At 42.3% G+C, this 23654-nt stretch overlaps 1 protein-coding gene across 1 annotated transcript; it reads right to left on the bottom strand.

The window, feature by feature from the left end:
* Positions 1 to 3683: 3683 nt before the first annotated feature.
* Positions 3684 to 19603, bottom strand: LOC115263106 (uncharacterized). Its single transcript, XM_029866020.2, has 4 exons — positions 18969 to 19603; positions 10213 to 10365; positions 4377 to 4640; positions 3684 to 4318 (listed from the first exon to the last, which is right to left on the bottom strand). Exons 1-4 carry the CDS (start codon positions 19087 to 19089, stop codon positions 3684 to 3686), a joined length of 1173 nt encoding a protein of 390 aa, XP_029721880.1. The 5' UTR covers positions 19090 to 19603.
* Between the last annotated feature and the right edge of the window lie 4051 nt (positions 19604 to 23654).

The raw sequence follows: 23654 nt of genomic DNA, 5'->3' as shown, positions 1-23654 counted from the left end.
AACCCTGTACCGCTCTCTGTTCTGCCGGGTACCGGCCACTAGCATTCGACTTCTGGCGGCATTCTTTTCGTTCGTCGCTCGTTGGCAGTCCTCGTCAAACCAACCATTACGTTGGCGTCGCTGAGCGGTACCAATCACCTCTTGCGCTGTTGTTGTCGCTGCTTCGTGGATACTTCCCCACAAGCTGTTGACATCTCCAGATCCGTTGGTCTCTCCTATCCTCTCGTCTAGCTTCTGATGGTACTGTGCAGCAACCCCTTCGGCTGACAAGCGCTGGATATTGAAACGCATCGTCCTGTTGTTTCTTGAACTCGTGACGCTGGATAATCGCGCCCGAATTTTAGCGGCTACAAGATAATGATCCGAGTCGATGTTCGGGCCTCTGTAGGACCTCACATCTATGACGTCCGAGAAATGTCGCCCGTCGACCAGCACGTGGTCTATCTGGGAGCAAGTGTCACCACTCGGGTGTCGCCAGGTGTGTTTTCGGATATTCTTACGTGCGAAGTAGGTACTGCTGATTGCCATCCCTCTAGCAGCAGCGAATGTCACAAGGCGCAGACCATTATCGTTGGTAACAGAATGAAGGCTTTCCGTTCCAATGACAGGCCGAAAGAAACTTTCTCTGCCGATCTGCGCATTTGCATCTCCGATGACTATTTTGACATCTTGTTTTGGGCACTCTCCGTAGGCCTTATCAAGGCTCTCATAGAACTCATCCTTCATGTCATCGGGTTTGTCGTTCGTTGGCGCATAGATGCTGATCAGGCTGTAGTTGAAGAACTTGCCCTTCATCCTCAACACACAGATTCGGTCGCTTATCGGCTTCCACCGAATAACTCGCTTCATCTGCTTCCCGATCACTATAAAGCCAACTCCGCGTTCTGCCTTATCGCCGCCGCTGTAGTAGATGTGGTACTTGAATGAAGTGTTGGCGATGGGATCCACCGCTCGGAATTCACGTTCTCCAGTTTTGGGCCAGCGTATCTCCTGGATAGCGGCCACATTAACGCCGACATTCCGCAGTTCACGAGCCAGGAGCCCAACACGTGCGGGTTCATTCAAAGTTCTCACGTTCCAAGATCCGACTTTCCAATCGTTGTCCTTTATTCGTTGCCGGGTCTGTTGCCCATTGGCGTAAATAGGGGGTGGCCAGGGGGGGGCTGGCCCCCTCCAGAATAATCCATTTCGGGAAAAAATCACGCAATTCAGGCGAAAAGTATCTTTTCAGTATAAAAAATCTATATCGACATGGCCTTGGCCCCCCCCTAGAGCTATGACTTAGTTACGCCAATGCTGTTGCCGTTGAATCAATCCGTTTACTCTACTATTGCTTCTCTGGGTGTTTGAAGGTTTTCAAACCTAAAATGTAAACAAATCGATTTTGATACCATTCCATAGCATCCCCCAACAGTAACTTACTGTGCAAAGATTACCCGCCTAATCGTTAAACTTATACGAATAAACCCCATCTTCAAAACGGCCCATCACTGATTTTTATCCCAATCATTCGTAAGGCCGTGCTACAAACGGGTCAGTAACGGTAACATTTTGTTTACATTGGTAGGCCTTCTCATTTAAGGGGCCGACAACCGAAAATTTTCCGAACGGCTTCCGACCCGAGTGCCGAGAAAGAGAATTCTCTCTCTCAAAATGGGCTGAGTCTTGATTCGATGTGGCAACGGCCGAACCACGCTGAGAAAATTTCAGAAAGACTCACAATAAGGCCGACACCAGGTGAAACATAGCTAATTTGAAATGAAAACATTTTTTTTTTTATTTTCTGTTTTAACGAGATTTTTAGCCCTGGGCTAGTTCATCTCGGGACCCACACTTTACTTCCCTTCCGAAGGAAGAAATGAAAACATGTTTATCCATCATTTTTCATATTTTTCGATAAATATTAATGCAATTTTGATTATTGATGCATAGATACATCTATCTTGTGTGATCAGAACGGTAAGCATGTTGAAAAATCATCAAACTGAGAAATACGAATAGAAAATGTGATGGAAAATGTTTGCATAGATTATCCTCAATGTTTACGTTCTGGGGATAGGCCCTTTTCAAATGTAACGCGAGAATTAAGATGCGTTGATGGGAGGCGATTTTTTTATGAACAGTCATTTATCGCGTTTTAATACACTTCCATAAAAGTCGTTATTTTCATGTAAAATCTGACACAATTGGCATAAAAATCTTCAAAAAATTTGCAAATGTATTCACTCAATTGATTTACGTCAAAAGTTCGTTCATTGAAACAGAATTGTAGAGTCCTCAGCGGTTGAAGGACGTCAATCCCATAGTGATCAACTTTCCCCTAGATTACGGTAATTATATATCACCGGTTAGGACAGGCTTGGTGATCTAGTGGCTTCTACACCCGTAAGTAGGGTCCCTACGAAATTGATATGATCATATCTCCATGAAACTCCCACCGATTTTAGATTTTTTTTTACTCTTTCAACTCAAAAACTCATTATCCATCGAGAATATATTTGATTGGACCGGTCTCCGGTTACCGTGGGTACCGGAAAATCCGAATTTTCGGGTTCACGTTTTTTACAATACAATGCACAATGGGAAAAAATTGGTATAAAACGCGAATAAATTCAATATCTCTGCTCGGAGTGGATGGATTTGAATGAATTTTTGACACAAACTGCAAAAATCTCTACAGTTTCAGATAAGGAGGTTGTCATTCGCCGCACGATGCTAGAAATCAGTGTACCGGGCCCGTTTTACCCCACTCTCTCTTATTTTCACCTTTTAAGAAAAATCCTAAAGTGTAAAAAGAATGATTTATTTAATTCGTGCTTGTGTAAAAACTTTCGTAGTTTCGAACGGAGGTGGTTTGGCTCACTGAACGGCCTCAAAAATTGAAATATCTTCAAATAACCCCGATGACCCCTTTTTCTTTAAAATTTCATCTCCACCCGGAGTGGAACGCAATTGATAAGAGCAGGACCAACCTTATTTCAAATTACCGATACTATGGAAGTTTTTATACAAATACGAACCACCGAAGCAAAAGCGCGCGACACCGGCACCCGGACGAAATCCCATTACACACTGATCATTTCCTTAAGAAGAAATATCAGAGAATACAAATATAGCTGCCAGAATGGCCGACTTTGACCCCTACTCACGTTTTCAAGAGCACCAAGCTGTGCAGTTTGGTTCTATGCTTCGTTCGTCAGATTTGTCCCTCTAAGTTTGTATGCAAAATTGCAATGGAACTTCTTGATGTTTCACCTTAATACTACTACTCTCAGCATTAACCTTCCATAACTCGCGCGGTTGGCCACCACCGCCAGCACCACGCTAATGCTGAATACAAAAAGCGAGACTTTTTCAACGTGTTGTACAAAATACAACAGCACGATCGGTCGAGGGTTAGTTCCGATAATCTGTTTAATCAGTCATTTGAGTGTAGCTGATCTTCCAATGCTCGAAAAGTAACCACGAGCGGTCAAGCCACATTAATAATGTCACATGTTGAACTCTTAAGTATTTAAATATTCAAAAACTCATGGAAAAGCCCCGAAAAATAACAGGAGAAGACAATAACAATGTAATGTATGCATTACCTCTACTGTCACTTGTAGTACGGATTAATTTCGGGTTTTTAAAGAAATACGATCAACAATCAAAAGTGTTAACCTAGCATTTTATTACCTATCTCAGTTACTAGTACAAGGTTGTTGAACGTAATCTAAACAGAACCCCCTATTGTCCACATCGATCGGGGCTTCAATCGAATCGGCATGAAACGCCAATCGAAATGGCCTCACCGTGGAGACCACCGTTCTCTCAACGGAGCTTACCTCCGCATTGAACGTTCCACCGCATATTTTGTCCTCACAGGTACTGGCCATCGGCAGTCTATCGGCCACTTTCGCACAAGGAATCATCAACCAGTCATTGGTGCAAGAGTTTGGGGTTCCTTGCGTACCGCCACCCACCATCGACGAAACAACGCTGTTCGAATTGCCAGATAGGGTGAAGGTGCGCGATCGGTTCCTTCCAATATCCGGGCATGCCGTGTAGTGGATGCTGCAGAAATTTCGCTCCGTTCGAATGCAGATGCTGTAGTCCTGGTTCGAGAGCTGTCGACCACTGATTGTGTCGAAGTTAAAGCTTTTGACTCTTCCGCTGACCCCGGTGAAGTATTGAAGACATCCTTGCTCGGCTTTGGAGATCGCTCCACATGGTATCTGTGAGATGCGCACCCTCCACGATCGGGGAAAACTGGGCCCACTGGTGATCACGGTGAGTATAATCGGGTTGCTTTGGCCCATTCCCGCGTCGATGTACACTAAAAAATATAATTGTCAGGAATTGTACAGTTCATTGAGGAACCATCAGTTTATTACTATGATCTCCGTTTGAGTTTCCGCAAATGGTCGGGGCAGGGCTGCCTCCCGAAACCAGAAACTGATCGTTGTTGCAAATATGGTTGACGATTTCCGGTCCATTAATTGAAAACTGGTCGAAATCCAGCCGGATCTGGCAGATGTCCGGGTGCATCTTAAGCACTGTTAGCTGGCAGCTTCCGGTTCCATCGGTGGTATCCGGGTGGTTTGGGTTCACAAAATATGTGCCGTTCTCTCGAGCAACACCGCCGCAGGAAGCCATAACTAGAAAATAAATTGTACTTGAAGTAGGTTAAATACTCATTTCGAATTTCATGATGATGTATTTTTTAATACAGTTCCGGACAAACAAGACCAGCCGTTCTTCGTACAAATTGCCCAAGTTTGGATTGGAATTGTAATGAAATCGAATTCGGTCTCTTATTTTGGGGCGTAACTAGGTATATATTGAAGATGCTTTAGCATGTATAACTTTTTTGCAAACAATATTTGGAAATAATATTTTACACATAGTGGAGCAAGAGTTCGAGTCATGTGGCAACTTTAGCTAAAAACCTTGAATCATTAAAAATGTACATATTATCTCTTAAAATGATAGAATTAGTGGGAAAATTCGATGAAAGTTAAAAAAAAGTTGTTTTCTCTAAATTTGACAGAAAACTACCAATTTTTGGTGTAGTAAATTTAACCCTGATTTGGGTAAATTCCTGATCGAAGTTTAAAGTGTATTCCACTTCCACCATCAAATATTATTTGGGTTCAGGAATTCCTATTACCAAAGTGTCAAAATAGTGTAGCAAAATTCCACAAACACTAGATTCGAACTTTTGTCCCAGTGATATAGCAAAAGTTCGTGTAAGACTCACACATACAAACAGCGTTGTAATTAAAAATTGAAAAGAATTTTGGCATAACTTTGTTCAGCAAAATTTTAGCTTAATACAAGTCAGAATTCCGTAAATCGATGTCGGCTGCCACAATTTCTGCCAAACCAGATTTTTAAAAACCAGTAGAGTAAGGTGGGGCAAAACTTCGACCCTAGTTGATATTTCATTTTTTTTTTTTTCAAAAAATCGAAGTGATTCTAGCATCTATGAGCTAAACTTTTGCTGAACAGAGTTACGTCAAATGTCTTTTCTTTCTTTCCAAAGTATAGAGTTCTGTTTGTAAAATAATTGGGCTGCAAAACCGAGCGTCCAATATAGTTCTGGTCCTCACAAGTTCCTACCTCACGCTTCCACGGGTCAAGCGATGACAAAGACCGCCAGCTAAGAGTTGTGTGCTTAGCTGGTAGCGCAGCCTGGGCACTGTTGTCCTTCTGACTTCAGCTAGATTGAGGAGGTACGATCCGAGTGTCTGTTCACCAAGGAGGTGCGGCTCAAACAGCGTCTGTTCTGGCATCCAGCGGCTGAGTAAGAAACGCTACACCACGCACAGCTAGATCCAAGGTGGTAGCCCCATCAGCGTGGTCGTCCCAGTGTTGGTTGGGACTTTAAACAGAACTGGCACGATGGCCCTCCGGCGAGACAGGAGTGTTGGCGTAGGCCCAATAAGCCACCCGTAAAAATCCCCATTGCGAATAACATAGGAGAAAATACGACTCGATACAATCGGCAAAGACCCACGCGACGAAATAAGGACTACGATTGGAAACTTGGAACATGGAATTGCAAGTCACTAGGTTTCGCAGGATTTGACAGGATAATCTACGACGAACTACATTCCCGCAACATCGACATCGTGGCGTTGCAGGAACTTTGTTGGACTGGACAGAAAGTGTGGAAAAGCGGGCATCCAGCGGCTACCTTCTACCAAAGCTGTGGCACCACCAATGAATTGGGAACAGGATTTATAGTGTTGGGTAACATGCGACAACGTGTGATTGGGTGGAAGCCGATCAACGCAAGGATGTGCATGTTAAGAGTTAAGGGCCGTTTCTTCAACTACAGCATCATCAACGTCCACTGCCCACACGAAGGGAGACCCGATGACGAGAAAGAAGCGTTCTACGCGCAGTTAGAGCAAACATACGATGGTTGCTCGCCGCGTGACGTGAAAATCGTTGTCGGCGACATGAACGCGCAGGTAGGAAGGGAGGAAATATACAGACCGATTAAACAGCCTGCACGCCGTATCGAATGATAACGGCCAGCGATGCGTAAACTTTGCAGCCTCCCGTGGTATGGTAGTCCGAAGCACCTTCTTCCCCCGCAAAGATATCCACAAAGCCACCTGGAGATCACCCGACCATCAAACAGAAAACCAAATCGACCACGTTCTAATCGACGGTAAATTCTTCTCAGATATAATCAACGTCCGCACATACCGCAGTGCGAATATAGATTCGGATCACTACTTAGTCGCTGTATGCATGCGCTCAAAACTTTCGACAGTTATCACCACGCGTCAAAGTCGAACGCCGCGGCTCAACATCGAGCAACTTCGTAACGTAGAGGTGGCTCAAGACTACGCGCAGCAGTTAGCAGTGGCCCTACCAACGGAAGAGCAGCTTGGCGCAGCTATACTTGAAGATGGCTGGAGGGACATCCGATCCGCCATAGGTAGTACCTCGGTTACAGCACTAGGCTTCGCGACTCCGAATCACAGAAACGACTGGTACGACGGCGAATGTGAACAGTTGAAAAACGAGAAGAATGCAGCATGGGCGAGAATGCTGCAACACCGTACGAGAGCGAATGAGGCACGTTACAAACAGGCGCGGAACAGGCAAAACTCAGTCTTCCGGATGAAGAAGCGCCAGCAGGAAGAACGAGATCGCGAAGCGATGGAAGAGCTGTACCGCGCTAAGGACACAGGAAAGTTCTACGAGAAGCTGAACCGCTCGCGCAGAGGCTTTGTGCCACAAGCCGACATGTGCCGAGATAATCACGGGAATATTCTAAAGAGAGAGCGTGAGGTGGTCGAGAGGTGGCGGCAGCATTACGATCGGGGGATGAACCAGCCTCGGGCTGAAAATCCCCATAATAAAGAGCCAATAATAATAATAATAAGCATTACGATGAGCACCTCAATAGCGACGTTGCAAGTACCGAAGGTGGCGTGGTAACAGATTTAGGAGTATGTGCACAGGACGAAAGACTTCCGGCCCCTGACCTTCAAGAGATTGAGGAGGAGGTTGGAGAAGCACTGGTGAGAGCACTACACTGGGTCATTACCAAAATTTGGGAGGAGGAAGTATTACCGGAGGAATGGATGAAAGGTATCGTGTGTCCCATCTACAAAAAGGGCGACAAGTTGGATTGCGGAAACTACCGCGCGATCTCACTAATGAGCGCTGCCTACAAGATACTCTCCCAAATTTTATGCCGCCGTCTATCACCGATTGCAAGAGAGTTCGTGAGGCAATATCAGGCTGGATTCATGGGTGAACGCGCTACAACGGACCAGATGTTCGCCATCCGCCAGGTGTTGCAGAAATGCCGCGAATACAACGTGCCCTCACATCACTTGTTCATCGATTTCGAATCGGCGTATGATACAATCGATCGAGAACAGCTATGGCAGATTATGCACGAATATGGATTCCCGGATAAACTGATACGGTTGATCAAGGCGACGATGGATCGAGTGATGTGCGTAGTTCGAGTATCAGGGACACTCTCGAGTCCCTTCGAATCTCGCAGAGGGCTACGGCAAGGTGATGGTCTATCGTGCATGCTGTTCAACATTGCTTTGAGACGATGGCGAATCGGATTAGTCATTAATGTGTCGAAGACAAAGTACATGATGGCAAAGGGCTCCAGGGAGGAATCACCGCGCCCGCCACCCCGAATTCATATCGACGGTGATGAAATCGAGGCGGTTGAAGAATTCGTGTACTTGGGCTCACTGGTGACCGACGACAACGACACCAGCAGAGAAATTCAGAGGCGTATTGTGGCAGGAAATCGTGCCTACTTTGGACTCCGCAGAACTCTACGATCGAATAAAGTTCGCCGTAACACGAAGTTAACCATCCACAAAACGTTGATTAGACCGGTCGTCCTCTATGGGCACGAAACATGGACCCTACGTGCAGAGGACCAACGCGCCCTTGGAGTTTTCGAACGGAAGGTGTTGCGTACCATCTACGGCGGAGTGCAGATGGAAAACGGGACTTGGAGAAGGCGAATGAACCACGAGCTGCATCAGCTGCTGGGAGAACCAACCATCGTCCATACCGCGAAAATTGGGAGGCTACGGTGGGCGGGTCACGTCATCAGGATGTCGGATAGCAACCCGACTAAAATGGTTCTCGAGAGTCATCCGACCGGTACAAGAAGACGTGGAGCGCAGCGAGCTAGGTGGGTCGACCAAGTGGAGGACGATCTGCGGACCCTACGCAGAGTGCGGAACTGGAGACAAACAGCCATGGACCGAGTGGAATGGAGGCGGTTACTATGTACAGCAGAGGCCACCCTGGCCTTAGCCTGACCGGTAAGGTAAGTAAGTTGTAAAATAATTCATATAGGGTAAAATGCGGTAAAATGGGCTATCACTTAGACACGACCCTTAGCATGACCCCATCATCATTCAATGCAGTAGAGCTGATTACATATTACTTGTTCAATCATAAGCTTAAACTATTGCAGCATTTGAAGCTATAGACGCTATATTAATCAATACTACTAATCTAGGGTGAAATGGGATGAAATACGCCACTTCTTGAACTAAGCATAGCATGATGTCATTGTCATTCAATTTTGTAGATATAATAGCATAAAATTTCTTAATTTATGTACCAGAAAATCTGAATAAATAGAAGATACAGGCATATATTCAATAAAACAATAATTATAGGTTGAAATAAGGCAAAATGGGTCACTTACAAGGCTCAACACTGCATGAATTGTTCCTCAGTGTATTCTCTAAAACATAGCAATATTCGTCAATTTATATACTAAAAATCAGCGGCGTGTAGAGTTATGGAAGTATACCCTTTAAAAACGGCTGATTTAGGGTAAAATAGAGCAAAATGAACCCCTTACCGAGGTCTGCACATGAAGAAAACATCACCATTCGATTTATCAGCACATTTTCCATGGAAAATGCATCAGTTTGAGTTTTAAAACCAGCAGCGGCTTCTAAATAAGGCCGGTTACGAGCCCGTTTTTGCCTACTGTGCACTGTATCGACTCACACATAGCTTATTTCAAGAGTGTAGCTTATAGGGGAACAAAGCCTAAAATAATAAGATGGGGTAAAATTGCTCATAAATTCATAAACCATTCCTGAATGGAACTTAATCATTACTACAGTTAGGCCGCCAAACCCACGGAAAAATCTTTTGATTTCCCAATGAAAATTGTCAACTTCTGGTTTTTTCGTGCTTTCAATCAATGTTTCTGGTGATTTTATTACCAGTTCTGTGTTCCAAGGAGATTGAGGCACACATGGAGGCGCATGGTTATTGATGTCCACGCTATCCATGTAAGGGATCATTGAAATATGACGATCATCGTTTAGTGGGGAGGGGTGGCACTCCATGTATTGAGTATGCGAAAAATAAATGGGACAGAGGGGGATAGGGAGTCGAAAATGCATGAAAACTGATGGACGTAATTTTTGAATGTCTTCATGAAGTGGCATCTCACCCCATGGCAGATATCCTTTTTGCTCCACCTCTTTTTACGAACCAGTTTTTTTAAATCGCTAAAAGTCCATGAAAATGCATTAGTTTAGTAAATAGTTTTGCTGAAGTATCGAGCAAATATGGTCTAGTTGCTGTTACCACTTTGAAAGCCTAGCAAATGAGGCTAATTATCATTGAAAACAATGAAAGTTTGAAAAATGACACCTTACCCCACTTTCCCCTACTGCCCTAGCTTATACTTACAAATACAGCACGTTCCGTATCCACCAGCACACGGACCAGCAGGTATTCCTCCTCTTAGCACGCATTCATTATTGGGTTGACAGGAGCCGTATTCTCCGGATGAAGCCGAGCACAATCCTTGACCCCACTGGAAAACTGTAAAGATCGGAAGAACTGGAAAGGAAAACAATAAGTACGTAAGCTCATATTTGTTTCAACATATCACAATAAATAAAAGCATTCAAGCATTTCTTATAAACAAATACTCCACACTCATTTATCAAATTGATTAAGCCACAAAGCTCAATCAAATCATCAACACTTTGTTCCCCCACAATTTCAAAACTGTTCGCTTTCCCACGTTGTAATTGAGTCATAAAACATACTTCATCATTCTCTGGGCGTTTCTCACTCGGCAGCGTCTTCCAGGCGGCAGTACTTAAATCTTCCGACAGATGCCAACTCCTCCTGAAAGCAGAAGCTTATTGGATCTGACTTACCAGAGTCTGTACTATATCCTGCCATGCCATCCATCGAACCTACCGAACCGTGGCCTGCTTCAGCAAAGTCAAACAAGAACCTTTCCACCACCGCAGCAATGCTCCTTAACCTGCATCACCGAACTGAAGCAGAAGCAGAAGAGATGAGTTGAACTTGAACATCCACCCTGGCGCGCCCTCAGCTGATCCGAAAGAACGTGAGAAGAATATCCACCACCCCCGGACAGCCTTGATGGTGGAAAAGCCTCTTCTACCATCAGCACCAGTTACCAATCTGCATCCACATCCATCCCGTGTTTGACTGAATGAAAAGAAGCCCTGAAGGAAGTGTGATTATCCGGGCCGTGGTGCCAGCGTAGCCATTACACAAGATTGGAGCCTCGAGGAAGGCTAGAAAGGCGTTAACGAGTGTGGAGAGACTGCTTCGGCAGTTTTTCTTCCTCGTCCTTGTAACGTGGTAAAAGAAGGCATCGCAAAACACTTTCATTCCATGCACACCGCCTATAGCCACGTTTAGGGATCACTAAAGACAGCGACATGTTTGTCGTTTGCGGCGGGCGAGCAGTCTTCTCCCAATGCCAAGATAGGTTAAGTGTGTGGTTCATCCATTAATCATTCTTGCGGGGTTGTTTGTTTAAACACATTGAGGTGGGGCCTGATATGCTCCTACATACTTAACGAACGGCACTAGCTGCTGTGTTGGTGCAAACAGTGAGTTTTTTTCACTTTCTTCCAGAGAGAATACGTGTTTTCGTGAAACAATTTTTAACCTTTTGTTATAGGTATATTTTAGTATTTAATATTATACTATTGGTTAAAGGAAAACAATTATGTACTGATGGTTAAAATTCACTTTTTCTCTCTCATTGATATAAGATTCAAAGGGTCCATTATAAAACAGCGCTAACAGTTGATATTGGTGTGCTCAAAGAACCAGGAAAAAATTGAAACAAAACTAATCATCCAAAATAAAACGAAAAATAAATACATATGGTCTTTCGTAGCAACTTCTCCCAGCACAACCTCCCTTATCATTAAACCAGGAGAACACCACAGCAGACTGAGTCATTGAAGAACGACGTTCTAAACCTATTTTTATTCTTCAATCACTTAACCTAATTTATAGCTCTATAAATCCACTAGGGCACTGCGTGAGCGATTCCAATTGGAAGCTGTGCCTACACTTTGTACAGCGCCTAGATGTATTCTATTCTAATTATACTACATCGTACTGCTTGCTGTTGCGCTGCCCTAACTTTCTACCCTATCATGGTAGAATGATGAGCTCGAGGATGTTGATGTGTGGCTGTTGGTTGTTGCTGTTTCCAGTCCGATTGGGAGTCCATTATGGACTTATCCACCGATGAACCAAATTCATCGCGGTCCGGGAATTTTGACACTAGAGCGGGGCCATTCCCAATCAGAATCGTTCAATTCTAATTAGAAAGACCCCGCTCTAGTGTCAAAATTCTCGGGCCGCGATGAATTCGGTTCATCGGTGGATTAGTCCATGGGTTGCCGTTCGCCGATGTCCAAGTATCCGGGTTCATTTGAGCTATTGGCTCAGAACAGGGTCAGTGTCAGCTGCTCTCAGGGGGAAAGAGCAATTGGCGAAAGTGCCGGGGCTGGGATCGAACCCATGGCCATCTGCTTATGAAGCAAACGTGTAGCCACTACGCCACGGGCACCGGCTTCTGGACATATTGTGACTCCCTTCGACTCTGACAACCACTTGGACAAACTCTTCATCAACAACATTGTACGGAACCGACGGTCGCCATGATATGATCTATTTAAATCTAGAGTGAGTGATTGAAGCAACCGGGTATTACTACTGCATACGAACAAAATGCTAGCTGAGCTCGATGTGACCCCTCTAGAGAAGATCTAGAGTATCAAAGCAGCAGTAACGACGCAACCGAAAGCAGCATTCAGCACGTGAACAATTTATTTTGACGATGAATAAGTAAGAGAGTCGAATCAGGGTCCAGCAGAACGTGGAAAATTGCAATTAGAAATGGAATCAGCAAAACTTTAATAATTTTGATCTGGAAAAAGCGGAGAGCGGGAATTCTACCAGATGCTAAAATAATTTAGCAAAAGCTTTATGTCACGGGTGGATATGGCAGGAATATAAACTGAAGACTCCTGACGGATGAATCTGTGGTGATCGAAAGGTGGAGGTAGCATAACGACGAACACTTGAATAATGCACTAATAAACCTAATTTTTTACTCAGTAAACTAAGACAAATGACGAATGAGAAAGAAAACAAAACGATAACCCGTTTTGGTCTTGGTTAAAAAAAGTATTTTTGAAAATCAACGTGACTTCATTTTTCAATCGATTTATACGAACTTTGGAACGTAGATCTATGCGTGTCCAGCATACTTGTCCTATGTTAATAGGGATTCATAGAACATGGGATAAGTATGCTGTACACGGCAGACCTCTAGTTGTATGGAAAAATAAAAAAATAGTATTTTGGTCACTGACGTCCAAGTTATTGAACGGGTCTAATCTGGTCAAAAATGGACCAACTTCCTTCCAATAACTGATTACATGAAAGAAATACATACAATATGACTGCAAAAGTGTTAAATTATCGTTTTTATTATTACAGACGCATTGTTTGGTTAAGTTTTAATTATCAGGTTCTGGTTCATGATGTTCTGGGAGACGGTCAGTGCTGCCATGGTAAAATCAGAGCTGATTAATCAAGGTTTACTTTTCTCAGTGCCCCTATACTGGTACGCCCTCAAGAAAATAGTTTCACTGCCACGCCCAATCAAGGATTATTCCAGGAATACCCTTCCTTGCATTAATATTTCACAAAATTTTCTGTAATTATCATGAAAAGCACATTCTTGCTGGAATTACCAAGAATCCATCTAACAATTTCTAAAATGTTCCCCAGTATGATGTCCAGGGACACTGCCAGAAATAACTTTGGGTATACTTTTAGGATTTATAAAAAATGGAATGTTTACAGAAAAAAGATTCCCGCAGGATTTCTATATTAAATTATTTATAAAAAAAAATCTTCAGATATTCATTTATTCATCCCTTTAGAATGCATCTTTATCTACAGGGTGCGGCAGGAAAAAATGCGAAAAGTTCAAGGGACTATTACACGCTAAATATGGGATATATATGACTATTTTTTCATGACAGTGTATCAGTCAATGTCTATATTCTAGCACTGAAAAATAAAAATGAACATATTTGATGTTTAACATGTGATAATGTAAACCTTATGTGCGGGTATCAATAAACTGCGTGCCCAATGGTCATTAAACAAAATGACTATAACAGTAACAAAATTAGCTTAAATTCGATGAACAACCAGACCACACTGATCCAGAGCCATGTAGTTTCACATACTAGATGAAATAAGAACATATATTTGATGATACTGTAGAGAAAATTAAACATTTTGTTTTATCAGATACGAAATTTAGCGACCTGTGTGCTTTTCTGCGGTTTGAAAATTCTGATAGTCTTCAGCTTCAGGCACCGCTCTGTAAAGGTTAATGACCAAAATGGGAAAATTTTCAATTAATTTTTTCAGAAGACTAGCCTATTAGAGATCATGGAACGTTGAAACATAGATTTGTTAACGTCAAATGGACGAAAACGAGGTTTGAAGTTGAAAAACACTTTCGCATTTTTTCCTGCCGCATACTGTATGGATTTTTTTTGGAAATTTTTACATGGATACATGCTAAAATACTTTCACGAATACCCCCAGGATTTTTTCCTTGAATTTCTTCAAGAGTTTCTAAAGGCATTTTTCAAAACATTCATCTTGAGACTCGTAAACGGGTTTCCTTAAGGGATTCTAATGGAAATTCATTCAAGGATTGCTACCAGTGCATGCTTGTATTCCTTTGTGTATGTCTTCAAACATTTCTTAAGAAAATCTCCCAGAAATATTGTTAGATTTTTCTAGGTGTTACTCCATTTATCCAGGAATTTTCGCAGGTATTGTTTTGGAAATTCCTCTAAGATGATTAAGAGATTCTTTTAGAAGTTCCTCCAGGGGTTTCTCTATGCATTGCTTTGGTTTTATTCAAACCTATCTTCAGGGATTTCTCCATATTTTTTTTCCAAAGATTCTCTCAACAATTGCTGCAGAAGTATTCAAAAAAGTCAGAATGTATCTTCAGGTATTCTCCTAGGTATTACCCAAAGCATTCTTGCAGGAATTGAGCAATCGAAAGCTTCAGAAATTGCTCCAAGGTTTTTTGTTTAGATATTCCTGAAAAAATCCAAGAATATTCGCTGGTAGTTAGAAACGGCATCTCCAGGAGTTTTAAAGGATTTCTCGAAATAAAACTATTTAAGCATTTCGTAGAAAATCCTTCAGGGATTACCTGAAGAAATCTACAGTAATTTTTGTACAATTTCTGGAAGAACTTCTGAAGAAATCCAGGAGGAATATCTAAACAAATTGTGCAGGAGAAAGGCATCCTATGAGATATTTCTAATGGAGCTGCAACAGTACTTTCTAAAAAAAAATCCTTGTAGAAATTTTTATCCAGAGAAGTCCTAGGGAAATGCTTGAAAAAATCCTGGAAGGAATTTCGTAAAAACTTCCTGTAGAAATACCTGAAGAAACTTCTCACTTGCGGGAGCTTCTTGAAAAAAATATTAATAGATTGATGAATTATTGAAGTTTTCCTCAGAGCAAATGCCAGATACATTTCTGTAGTAACTAAGAAAAATCTGTAAGAATTTCTGCCTGAATCACTGAAATTATCTATAATACAATCTCTGGAGGAGTTCCTGCGAGATTTTCTGAATGTTACCTTAAGGAAATTTCTAGAAAAAAATCATGAGGGAATTTTCAATGGAATCCCTAGAGCAATGACTAAACAAATCTCAGGTGGACTGAAGATATATCTGGATTTTTTCTGAAGAAACCTGTCAAAGCGTTTATTGAACGATCTTTGAAAGAACAAAATTATTTTGAAATTTGACAGCTTTTGTTTTTAATTATTATTTATTAAGTATTTATTTCCAGTGGTGTTAGATAAACCTTTAAAATTACTTCATTCGATACACATTCAGATTTTTAAAACACACATTACATGACCACTAACAATTTACGTTTGATATTTAATAACTAAATATTCACAGTCTATTTCAAAAATTTAGAAATTTATCTTTAAAGTTAGCTTCTGATGCTTGTCGTTGTATATAATTAGGCAAACTATTTCTTTTTATGAAAAGGTTAAATTTTTTGATTGCTCTGTAATGTATGACAGAACTTGTTTCAATTATGTTGCTTAGAAACAATAATCCTCGAACAAAATTACTTATAGTCTTATAGCAAGCCCGTGCACAAGGGGGGGGAGGGGTTTGGGGGTTAAACCCCTCCCATTACCGACGCTTTTTACACTAGGCGCCCCTTCGCCTTTTGCCGAAATTGGCAAAAACCCCTCCCTTGGCGCCACTTCTGTGCACGGGCCTGTCTTATAGTTCTTATTTTATATTAATTTCTTATATTTTTACTTAATGCATGGTTTAAAAACAGTTTCTGTTAGAGTTTTTGATTATTTTTTTACTGCTACCAAACGGTACACAATTTACAACAAATGTTTCAGTTTCGTGTTTAATATGTCCAAGGAATATTTAAGACATAGGATAAGTAATTTAGTATAGTTAATATAAGAACAGTCTGTACGACTCAGTCAAAGACAAAGTAAGAACTTCTTCCCAAAATTCCTTCGAGGATTTTTCCTGTGATACCTCAAACAATAAATTGTCTAAAAAGGTTTGCTCCAGAAGTCTGTCTAGATATTCTCGAGGGGTCTTATAGAAGCATTAATTAACATTTTTTTCATTCAAATTCTCTTAAATATGTTTTCAGGTATTCCTACAGAGGTTTCTTTAGTAATGTTGATTGGATGACTGGTTTTGGTGGTTTCGGCTTGCAATCAGAAAAATAGGCGTTGATTATTTTAATTTATCTGTGCCTGCAAGCCGAAACCATTAGAAATTTCTTCAGTAATTAATCACAATTCTCATCAGAGATTTGCCTGGAAGTGATTAAATTGATTCTACAACCCTACAACCCTTAAGGTATTGCTTGTAGAAATCTTCCTACTAATAACTTTTTCACAGTTTTCTCAAAGACTTGCCCTAGACATTGATGCCGAAGTTCCTTTTGAGGTCCCTTATGAATTTATTGCAGAGATTACAATTGAATTTCCTAAAACTAGATACTAGGATTTCCGTTTCTTCAGGACAATATTTCAAAGATTTCCCCACTGATAAACTCATCCAGGAATCTTGAAAATCCACCACGAATACTAAGAGGAATTCATCACTGCAAAATAAAAATACTCGAGATAATTGAGTCTGAAATTCCGGATATTTGAATTCCGTTCAAATGAATCTGGATAACCGAGTCTCCGGATAATCAAGTTCTTTATATGATGTTAAGCGTACGTCCTTATGCAACTCCTGGTTGTCCAGGTGATTTATTCGGAAGTCTCTCGTTAGCTTCTCTCGGGAATTCCTCTATATGCTTCCTATAACTGCTCCAGAGTGTTCTCTAAAAATTCTTCCAGATTTTTCTTTGGAATTTTAGAGATTTCTCTAGGAGTTTCCGTCTTGGAATTATTTCTAAAAGCCCAACTGGGAAACAATCAGGAATTTATGCAGAGGTTTGTTCAAAAAATCAATCCCTGTTTTTTTGTTTTTAATTTCTCCAGAGATTCCTCCGGGAAATTTTTCATAGATTCCACGAGTAACTTCTCCAAAGTTTTCTGTAAGAATGTTTCTAGATATCCTTTGAGTTTTCTTGCAGAGCTCCTACCAGGAATTCCCAAAGGGATTCTTTAAAAAAAAGCAAGTGTTGGGGAAATAAGAATTGTTCCAGACATTTATCCAGGCATTTTTCCAGAAATTTCTTTTAGAATTCCTTCAGAGATTGCATTCGATGCTTGCAGGAATTATTCCAAAGTTTCGCTCAGGACTTCTTCCACAAATTCATCCATGAATTGCTCTAGAGATTCCGCCACAAAGCCCTACACATTGTTTTTTTTTTTTCAGAAATCGTTCTAGTGATTCCTCCACAAGTTTCACAGAATTTTTATCCAGATGTGTCTCGAAACCCGAGAAAAATCTAGCAACAACATGTTTTCAACATTGATATTACATTTTCATACCAGTTTATCTTGATTCAATTTGATTTCAAATTTTGATTTCGTTTTGTCATTTTTTCATTTTTTTTAATGTTTAGTTTTCAGTAATGTTAGTGCTTTTGCCAAATCATAAACAATAACTCTAACAGTATATAATAAGTGTAATTATCTGATCACTTTTGTGTTTTAATATCAACTCTATATTCCACGATTTTTCATTTCCTTCGCACTGATTGTAAATACAGTTTTCAACTTGTTGTCATAGGAGCATTTATCTGTGATCATTTTTGATATTTTAACCATTAACGATTAAAATTACCTGAGATATCATAATCTGCAATATCATAACATAAAAGCTAGTTTTCAATTGCTGTTAAACTTTGCTCGGGAAGGTTCTTCCATAAATTCCTTCAAGAATGGCTCAAACAATTGATATAGTATTTTCGGTTAGAACCTACTTCCAGGAATTTATTTGGAGACTTTTGTTAAAGTAACTCCAAAGATGCTTCAAGAAATTTTTCAGTGATTTCTCTAGTAATACTTTTCTAGTGATTAATTTTAGTAATATTGCAGATGCTCTGTTTTATATTTTTTCAGAAATCACTTCAGAAACTCTTTCAGGAATAATTCCAGCATGTCATCCTGCAAATCGAGTTTTAAATAGTCTTTCAGAAATTTGACCAGGAATTCGTTCGTGATTTCTGCCCGATATCCTTCCAGTAATCCCTAGAGGAAATCCTACAGAAAATACTAGAGGAATGCCTTAATAATGATTGAAGATATTTCAGTTCTTTGCAAATTTCTTCCCAAACAATTAGCCAGAAATTGTTGCCAGAAATTTTCACTGCAGACCTTATGTATGAGAAATGACTTCGGATGTTGTACAGGCTGGTACAGCAAAACAAATATGTTGGTAACATATCCCAGAATATTGTGATGTGAATATATCGATGCCCATTCTCACAATTGTACACTTTTTAACACCATGCATTCTGCATCCAGTTCACAGGCACAACCACTAACAATCTATGGCACTTATTTGAAAACTTCTCCATATTTCAAATCCATAAAATACCACTCAAGAAAAAAAAAAGCTAAACTGTGTGTCGGAAAAAGCGCTTACATCTTCGGTCCCTGCTGCCGCTGGCCAGATTCGTAAGTGCTCTCGATTTTCTAACTTCACTCCAGGCGGCAGCACCACTTGACCAAATTGCTATCGGCACCAGCACATCCAGCAGTAACATTTTTCGACAGTTTTTCCTTCTTCTCGAGGAAGAAAAAAAGCACACGCTCGTTCAGCACCCGGCTAGCACGGTAGGTGGTAGGGTCCGGCTGAGAGACGGACGAGGACCCTGTTAGGTTGATGGTCACTTATAACGATATTAAATCCGGCACGGTTTCATGTTTCCACGTCAATCTGTGGGGCAGGCCGGCAGCAGATGACTGGGGAGTCCGATCGCGAAGAGGTTTAACTTGTTTATGGGGACACGTCCGATGATCGAATGGTGCGAAATAAAGCGTTGACGCCACGTTAAAACAATCATATTTATAATTTCTGGTGGCGCTCATGGAGGAACGCGAGCCGTTGCTGTTGTTGGGGGATGGGCGAACTGGAGTGTGATGCGATGGTGCACTTTTTTCCGCTATGTTGTGCTTTTGTTTTAGTTCCTATGATGTCACATCGTTTATCATTTTTGTTTGCAACAATGGTTGGCAGCATACCATGCATTACCACGGGCAAATCTAGACGATTATGCTCCGTTCATCATCAGCTCATATAAATCAAATTGTTTTAATAAATGTGAGCAATATGTAGTAATCAAAATTTGTAAGATGCCCCACACATGCCTCAGAAGTTTGGACCCTTGCAAAAACCTTATAAGGGTCAAATTCGATACTTTTTTCGCTTGGTACACAAACAATGCGAGTGTGCAAAACAGTTTGTGGGGATAGCGAGAAAAAATATATTTTAAATAATGTAAAAACGTGGAAAAATTTGACAGGCTAAAATTACATCAAAAGTAGCAAAAATCTTTTTTTGGAGTTTTTGTACAATTTTTTTAGTAAAAATATGTAATCTCAAATGTGAAGAAGCATTTTTATTCTTACTTTAACTATTGCAGTTGAAAAAAGGTACTGAAAATAACGTGGTTTGCCTTAAACAAGGGTGGCGCAACTTGCCCCCTATAGGCGTTATGGCCACAGCTCCCCTACTCGCCGATCTACTGGAGGACCGCGGATTCAGCATCATAGCGCTGCAGGAGGTGTATTGGACAGGATCCATGGCGCGAAAGTTTAGAGATAATCATACCATCTACCTTCTACCATCTGCAGCAACACACGAGCTAGGAACAGCTTTCATCGTGATGGGTGATATGCAGAGTCGCGTGATCAGTTGGTGGCCGATCGACGAAAGAATGTGCAGGTTTGGGGATCAAGGGCTGATTCTTCAACTTCAGCATAATAAACCTGCATAGCTCTCACTCCGGAAGCACTGATGATGACAAAGACGCAGTTTATGCGCAGCTCGAATGCGAGTACGATCACTGCCCAAAACACGACGTCAAGATCGTCAAAAGAGACCTAAACGCTGAGGTAGGCTGGGAGGAGGAATTCAGACCGACGAGACCAGCAGACGAACGAAACGGCCAGGCTACGACTCATTGATTTCACCGCGTCCAGAAATATGGCCATACGTAGCACCCTTTTCCAACACAACCTCTCTTATCGATACACCTGGAGATCACCTCAGCAGACGGAATCTCTAATCGATCACGTTCTGATTGACGGACGGCACTTCTCCGACATTATCGACCTCAGGACATATCGTGGCGCCAACATCATCTACCTAGTGATGGTCAAACTGCGCCCAAAACTCTCCGTCATCAACAATGTACGGTACCGGCGACCACCACGGTACAACCTAGAGCGACTGAAACAACCGAATATCGTCTCAGCATACTCAGGCCGCATTGCCAGACGAGGACGAGCTTGATGAGGCCCCTCAAGAGGACTGCTGAAGTACAGTGAAAGCAGTCATAAGCGACGCAACCGAGAGCACCATCGGGTACGTGGAACGGTATCGACGGAACGAATGGTTCGACGAAGAGTGCAGAACGGTTTTTGGAGGAGAAGAACGCAGCGAAGGCAGTAATGCTGCAGCAAGGGACTCGACAGAACGTGGAACGTTATAAACAGAAGCGGAAACAGCAGACCCACCACTTTCAGGAGAAAAAGTGCCGCCTGGAAGAAGCGGAGTGCGAAGAAAAGAAACTGCTGTGCCGCTCCCAAGAAACACGGAAGTCCTACCAGAAGCTCAACGCATCCCGCAACGGCTTCGTGCCGCGAGCCAAAATATGGACGGACGGAGGCCTCTTGACGGACGGACGCGAGGTGATCGAATGGTGGAAACAGCACTTTGATCAGCACCTGAATGGCGTTGAGGCACGGGAGACCACGGCAACGGAGGAAACGACGACACCAGTGCAGCGGATAACGGAAATAAGCCTACTTCCACGCTGTGGGAAGTTAAGGATGCCATTCACTAGCTCAAAAGCAATAAAGCAGCTGGTAAGGGTGGTATCATCAAGATAGGCCCGGAAAAGTTGGCCATCTGCCTGCACCAGTTGATAGTCCAGATCTGGGAAACCGAACAGTTACCGGAGGAGTGGAAGGAAGGGGTAATCTGCCTCATTCTCAAGAAAGGTGACCATTTGGAATGTGTGAGAACTTCAGAGCGATGACTATTGTGAATGCTGCCTGCAAAGTGCTATCCCAGATCGTCTTCCGTTATCTGTTACCTAGAACAAATCGTTTCGTGGGAAGCTATCTAGCCGGCTTCATCGACGACCAGTCGACAAAGGACCAGATCTTCACCGTAAGGACAATCCTCCAGAAATGCTGTGAATACCAGGTCCAGGTCCCAACGCATCACCTGTTCAACGACTTCAAAGTGGCACACGACAGTATCGACCGCACAGAGCTATGAAGAATCATTGACGAAAACGGATTACCAGGGAAACTGACTAGACTAATAAAAGAATGGACGGTGTGCATTAAACCTATTTGATTAAACCTATTTTGATTTTGGGCCACCATTAAATCACCACCTTACTGGCTAAAAATTTGCCAGGACTCCAGTTTTGCACCTTGGATTGAAATAACCTACTGTACACCCGCCTGAAACGCGAAGCAGCAAAGGTCGGACTGATGGTGAATGCCTCAAAAACAAAGTACATGCTGGTAGGCGGAACCGAACACGACCGGATCCGTCTGGGCAGTAATGTTACGATAGACGGGGATACCTTCGAGGTGGTGGAGGAACGTCTACCTCGGATCCTTACTAACGGCTGACAACAACGGAGACGCATCATCAGCGGAAGTCGGGCCTATTACGGGCTTCAGAACAAGCTGCGGTCGAAAAAGATTCACCCACGCACCAAATGCGCCATGTACAAAACGCTAATAAGATCGGTGGTCCTCTATGGACACGAGACATGGACCATGTTCGAGGAGGACCTGCAAGCACTCGGAGTTTTCGAGCGACGCGTGCTAAGGACGATCTTCGGCGGAGAAGAATGAACCACGAGCTCGCTGCACTTTACGGCGAACCCAGCATCCAGAAGGTGACCAAAGCCGAAAGGATACGGTGGGCAGGGCACGTTACAAGAATGCCGGACAACAACCCTGCAAAGCTGGTGTTTACTACTGATCCGGTTGGCACAAGAAGGCGTGGAGCGCATTGAGCACGATGGGAGGACCAGTTGGAGTGTGTGCATTGGGTGTGACCGAGGATGGAGAGCGGCAGCCACAAACCGAGTATTGTGGCGTATATTGTTGATTATGTCCTGTCTTAAATGTGATGTTGAACAAATAAATGAATGTATGTGTATGTAGTGTATAGAGTAAAGTAGTAAGGTAGTAAACGTCAAACAGGAGTTAAAACTATGCGAGCGCCATGAGCGAGAGATTTGAGAACTACAGAATATTTGAATAGTTCGTTGAAAAGGCAAACGATGGGAAGTGGTAGAGTGAGACGTCTGTTGGCGGTAATGAGCATGAGCATAGATGACCGCACAATTCGTAGTTGCTACTCCGTGAATGACCAGAGCAATCGAAATTGCACAAGGAATCAATGAATAGGGCTTGGGACTAGCTTTTTTTATCAGTATTAACGAGATTTTTAGCCCTAGGCTAGTTCATCTCGGGACCCACGCTTTACTTGCCTTCCTAAGGAAGAACTCACATTTTGCGAGTTTGTCGGGAGTTGGAATCGATCCCAGGTCCTCTGCGTGATAGTTGGGACTACATAGCTTACTATTCTCAATGTATTGCGGATTTTTAGAAAAATTTCCACTCTGCGGTAGCCGCCGAGTTCTACCGCAGCTGTCAAAGTCCTACCGCAGGCTTGAAAATCATCCTATCATTGAAACTGAAGGCCAAATCAAAGTATGCTTGCAAGGTAAATTGAACTGAAAACCAACAACAAACAATGATCATCGGCGTCGTATCCAAGGCTATCCAAGGCATCGCTAGGGTAGATCGATGATACCTCAGTGAAAATCAGTAGTCTGACAGCTGCGGTAGCTTTTCGTTCTACCGTAAAACGGAAAGTTTTCTCTAAATTAGCAATACACAATTCGAGAGCTCTAATCTTTATTAAATGGCGCCGGCCACGTGAGACGTCTGTTGGCGGTAATGAATCTAAAACAGTCAATGAGCAAGATCAAAGTTTTTGAGATGCCTCATAGGAAAAAAAAGGTTCCAGAGGGATTTTCGTAGAGAAAAGAACCACAGAGAAACAGACGTA

This window comes from Aedes albopictus, chromosome 2, assembly GCF_035046485.1.
Source record: "Aedes albopictus strain Foshan chromosome 2, AalbF5, whole genome shotgun sequence".
NCBI classification, from domain to species: Eukaryota; Metazoa; Arthropoda; class Insecta; order Diptera; family Culicidae; genus Aedes; species Aedes albopictus.
Note: the sequence above shows the minus strand (reverse complement) of the source record. Positions and strands in the feature narration are given on the sequence as shown.